The sequence below is a fragment of the Haplochromis burtoni genome, unplaced genomic scaffold (genome assembly GCF_018398535.1).
Source record: "Haplochromis burtoni strain Fernald_Lab_line unplaced genomic scaffold, NCSU_Asbu1 Contig_588, whole genome shotgun sequence".
Taxonomy (NCBI): domain Eukaryota; kingdom Metazoa; phylum Chordata; class Actinopteri; order Cichliformes; family Cichlidae; genus Haplochromis; species Haplochromis burtoni.
The window spans coordinates 299985-304962 of record NW_024582949.1 but is presented as its reverse complement, the minus strand read 5'-3'; the positions used below and the strand labels follow the sequence as shown (position 1 = coordinate 304962).

The 4978-nt window shown below is 39.2% G+C and overlaps 1 protein-coding gene across 2 annotated transcripts; it reads left to right on the top strand.

Annotated features, from left to right (window-relative positions):
• Nucleotides 1–1292: 1292 nt before the first annotated feature.
• LOC102313547 (major histocompatibility complex class I-related gene protein-like) lies at nucleotides 1293–4614 on the top strand. Of its 2 annotated transcripts, none has more exons than XM_042214564.1 (3): nucleotides 1293–1512; nucleotides 3750–4019; nucleotides 4289–4614. In XM_042214564.1, the coding sequence occupies exons 1-3, from the start codon at nucleotides 1458–1460 to the stop codon at nucleotides 4597–4599; spliced, it is 636 nt and encodes a 211-aa protein (XP_042070498.1). In that variant the 5' UTR covers nucleotides 1293–1457; the 3' UTR covers nucleotides 4600–4614. The 2 variants fall into 2 exon arrangements, with proteins under 2 accessions (XP_042070498.1, XP_014185091.1); XM_014329605.2 differs by having other exon boundaries at nucleotides 1303–1512; nucleotides 3750–4025; nucleotides 4292–4614.
• The last annotated feature ends 364 nt before the right edge of the window (nucleotides 4615–4978 follow it).

Genomic DNA, 4978 nt, shown 5'->3' with positions numbered 1-4978 from the left:
CGACACCAGTGTTTTAGCTAGCAAAGCAGCGTGGCTGATGTGGAGTGAAGCCACATTAATGACAACGTGTACAACATTTGGAGATGTGAGCAGGACAGACGGAAGAAGTAACGGAAAAACTGTGGACTTTATACCAGTTTTTAAATTGTGTTGCTCGGCCACGTAAAACCAGAGTTATGATAAAATATCTGCAATGTTTGGTTTTCTTCCTGAATACTGTCGTTGTTTATATTTACTGCGGGAAGAAACGGTAAAAACGACGTTTTATAAGGAAAACGCTCGAAAGCCTGTGAGCAAAGACGAAACCAAAACACCCCCACCCTTTCCCATTGGTCGAAAAATGTACCATGTCGACCAATCAAAACATGGCATTTAGTTGTTAAGAAACGGGAGGAAGTTTTAGGAGTGACGGCGGTGTTTTGAGATGTGAGAGATTTGCAACGTTTAGCACAAATCTTGTGTAGTTAGTGTGTAGTGTAGTCAGTAGTTGTGTTGTGTGTCAGAACAATGAGGCGACTGCTGAGTGTTACAGGTGTTACAGCAGTGATACATCTGCTGCTGTCAGGCCTGCAGGTATCAGGCTGTTGTTCTCCTTCATCTCATAGCGGACAGAAATTATTTTTTGGAGCGGCACAAATAATTTGTGTGACATCAGATTTGATGCAGAACAGCTGATTGTTCTGTAAATAGTTTGAAATGTTTATTTAAAAAACACCTTGGCTGCATTTTTAGGTAAACAGCTGCAAAAAACTTTGTTGTTTGCAAAACTCAGTAACTTTTTTGAAGAAGTAACTATATACTTAATTGCCCAGCATCGGTCATTATTTACTGTATTTTGCAGACAGAGTTATAGACTCTCTCAAGTCAAATACAAGTCAGAGCTTTATTTTAAAAAAGAAAAAAGAAGAAGAAAGTTGTGTTTTCAAAATTGGAGTTCAAGTTATTTTTACTTCCAGTAGTGTTAACATGCTGCAGGTCATGAACAAGATTTTTTTTTTTAATTTTCATTGTCAGTGGGCTGAAGCAGTTAATTAAAAGTAGTCTAACATAAATGTAAATGCTGTAATTTGATTATTTTAATAAACATGTAACTTGGATGGATTCGATGCTGGCGTGACCACAGTGCACACGTCTGCTGTTGCTCACAGTGGTTCAAGGGACGCTCAGGGAGTTTGTGTGTTCGCTCAGACACATGAAACATTAGAGGGAACATTGCCTGTGTGTATGTCTGTGTAGAATCTCTGTTGCATTTTTCTTCTATTAGCTGTTAGTTTCTCACTCGTCTGTGAATAGTGAACTTTCCTGAATGGTCTGTAGTTTACGCGCGTTCCCTGAATGCATCACTAAACCGAAAAATCAGGAAGCAGCGAGGAGCAGACATGGAGACGAATATTCGGTCCAACGGAGGGGAATAAATCCAACCTTATTCCGGAGTAGATGACTTGATTTAGATTAAAATGTTCGTGATCGCAGTTTTGCTCCTTGTGGGGACAGGACTGACAGTAAACAGCGGTGAGTTTACGTTTTACACACGTTCATGAGGCGGGTTCAAATCGAAAGTAAAATGATTAATGTCAGACGAGTTTATTTAACTAAAAGTTTTAATGTATTTATTTTTAGTGCACCTACATCAGTCCTGTTGTGTAAAAATTGTCCTGAAAGAAGTTTGATACTTTAATACTTCCTGGCGCATAGAAACAAAAAGTCAGATGTATTTATAAAATGAAACTGTTTCTAACGACTTAAACGCGGCGTTCTGACAAACCATCGTACTTTGGCAAAGCATTCTACTGTACGTAGTTTATGCACATGTCTGCTGTCACACAATAATTCCAGCATAAATTTAAGTAGGTAGAACAGTCTGCCACTTAACTTTGTGTTGTGCGCATGCGCAGCAACCAGGGGCGGATCTAGAGGAATTTTCTTCGGGTGGCATGAAAATGAAATGGGGTAGCAAAATCATTCTTTTCAGCACAACCTCACATGTCTGAATTTAGTTGATTTTTACTGACATACTGTATTAACACCACTGATCTGAAATCACACAAAAACATAAAATCCTTCTAGCAGCTATATTTTAGCTGTATAAACCACAGACATGTTTAGTAAATTGTTTTCATAACTTGAAATGCAAATATAAATTCTGCATTTTAAAAACGTATGCACAAACTTTGTAAACATATACAAGTATTCATCTAAATCCAGCCAATATATCTGGTGACAGTGGAGACAGTGTTTACACTGCAGTCTGCATTTGTGACGTTCATTAGTGCCCTCACTGACACACAAAACAAAACAACCACTACAAAACACACAAACTACACACTCCACGCTTAACGTCGCAAATCTCCCACATCTCAGAACTCACTCACTATCGATATCTCTCTCTCTTGTTGTTATGTCAGCTTAAATCAGTCATGTGATTTGGAGGTAGGCGTGTCCGCTGACCCCAAAGGGTTAATAACATTCATCTTCATTCCATTTCCAGAGTGTAACAGCCAACCACCTGTGTGAAATCTGAAATTCCCATGGTGTTGTTCGACATGTCCTCTGGCACAATCATAGGCATCGCTTGCCACTGAAAAGAAGAAACAAGTTGATCTGCACTATGTGCTGAACAATTTGTTAATGGTGGAGGGGGAAACACTCTGCAATATATTCAGTTTTGCTCAAAGTGTTAATGCTATCTCATGTTATCTCATGTTATCTCATGGCGCTGGCACAGCTGGCAGCCTTAACTCAATTTCCCTCAGGATGAATAAAGTATTATCAATCAATCAATCTTATAATAAACAACACTGTCATATGCAAAACTAGGGTTTACACAGCTACATAAATGTTGAGGTTATTCATTAGTTTCAGTCTTACTTTCTTGTTTAATTTGGCCGTTCTGTGTAAGAGAGAAGTTTTCAGAAGTTGATAGCGGATGTTTTTAAACGTAACCCTGATCACAGCTCTCTGCAGGGTTAAAGAGATCTGTGCAGAGGACAGCACCGTGCTCTGTCCTCACTAAATGACAAACAGATCATATCTGTGCTGCTGAGGAGCTGAGGAGCTCTCACTGCTTCTCAGGAGGTCTCTGTGTTTCTCTGTTCCTCCCTCATGGTTCAGGAATATTCTACATTTCTCTGTTTTAATGAACAAAGTCAAGTTACAGAAGAAACAGAAAAAGAAAGGTGATCAAAATTTATACTCTGTACTCCCTCCCAGCCTGGACTCCATTTACAAAACAGGGACACAAACATGTAAACATGTGAAACTGGAACTATTGAAAAAATTAAACATTTAAGAAAAAGTCTTGATGCATGCTCAATCATCCAGGTAAGTAAATCCCCAAAAGTTGATTCTGTTTATCTGGATGTTTTCAGTGGGAGTGACGAAACGTGTCTCCCACTGAAAACACTAAAGAAAATAGTTTGCTGATTTTTCCTTCCAGAGCAAATTCAGAGGACTTTGAAAACTGAAAGTAATTTAACTACTAACCAAATGAGAACAGGAAGTTTTCTGTCTGATGTTAAACTTCTGTAAAGTTTGTAGGTTTCAAACAGCTCGGTGACGTCTTCACACAAACCTCAGCTTTAGTTTGAACCCTTATTATCAGTGTATTTGGATGTTTACATTTCTAAGGTTCTAGCTGAGACTGAAATCACTGCATTACAGATTTAATCTTTAAAGAAAGACGTCTTTATGATGTTGGACACGGAGGTTTGGGTCCAAATCTGACACATTTCCTCCTGTGTGACTTTCAGAGACTCACTCCCTCACCTACATCTACACGGCGCTCTCCAAACCTGTCGGCCTCCCGGGCATCCGCGAGTTCACAGCCATGGGTTTGCTGGACGGCAGGATGATCGACTACTTTGACAGCGAGCATCAGGTGAAAGTTCCCAGACAGGAGTGGATGAGAGAGCGTTTACCTGCTGATTACTGGGAAAGAGGCACACAGTCCCGCAAGAGGAAGCAGCAGAGGTTCAAGGTCAACATCGGCATCCTGATGGAGCGAATGAGACAGAGTGACTCAGCCAGTAAGTTTTTGATGTTTTTAATGATTTGATAACTCAGGTAAAATCCATGAAATCTGAATGATCAGTAATCAGTAAGAAAGCATGAAATCAACAGCATAAAGCTGTCTGCACAGGAATGTTTCAACTTCAAGCTGTTCAACTCAGAAACAAATTATTCCTGCTTATTGGTTAAATTAAAAAGTTATGTTTTGATTCATGGTCTTCATCTTTTCTCCTCTGATGTTTATTTAAACATTTATTTATTTATTTCACCCTCCTGCTTCCAGACCTCCACGTTCTTCAGTGGATGCACGGCTGTGAGGGTCAGACGCAGCCCGACGGCACGCTCAGGTTTGTCCCAGGCATGAAAATGTACGCCTATGATGGAGACGACTTCCTGTCCTTCGATGATAAACATGGAGTCTGGGTCGCTGCGACTCCGGAGGCAGAACCCACCAAGAAGAAGTGGGACGGCATCCAGGTGCTGAGAGAGTACACCAAGGGATACCTGGAGAACGAGTGCATCATTTGGCTGAGCAAGTTCTTGAATTATGAACAACAGCAGCTTAAAACAGCCCGTATGTATGAGATTTAAATTCATTATTAGAATCTATAGTTTTCTATAGTTTCAGTAATAATAAATAACTGTACATAAATTCACGAAAGCCTTTTTTTTTTTCCATTTTTAGGTCAATGTGTGACAACATTAAAAAGCATCAATAATATTTGTATTTATTTCTGATAATTCAATTTTTTTTTTTACTTTTAAATTATGAGCTGTATGTAACGTCCTTTGTTTGGCAGAAATATCAGTTTTTGTGGAACCAAAATAAATGTTCACACATTTAACCAAATATTCCTTCAATAAATGTGTCACTTTAACATCTGCATGTTTGCAGCCTGTGTGATCCATGTGGACATGTTTGTAAAATGAGGTTTAAACTAGAAATCAGACTTTAACAGATCAGGTCTCA

Excerpts from the sequence above, each read along its gene's own strand:
- LOC102313547 (XM_014329605.2), top strand. The coding sequence starts at position 1,458 with ATGTTCGTGATCGCAGTTTTGCTCCTTGTGGGGACAGGACTGACAGTA. Across the intron at positions 1,513-3,749 it reads AGGACTGACAGTAAACAGCG|AGACTCACTCCCTCACCTAC; the intron begins GTGAGTTTACGT and ends TGTGACTTTCAG. Across the intron at positions 4,026-4,291 it reads GAGACAGAGTGACTCAGCCA|ACCTCCACGTTCTTCAGTGG; the intron begins GTAAGTTTTTGA and ends TCCTGCTTCCAG.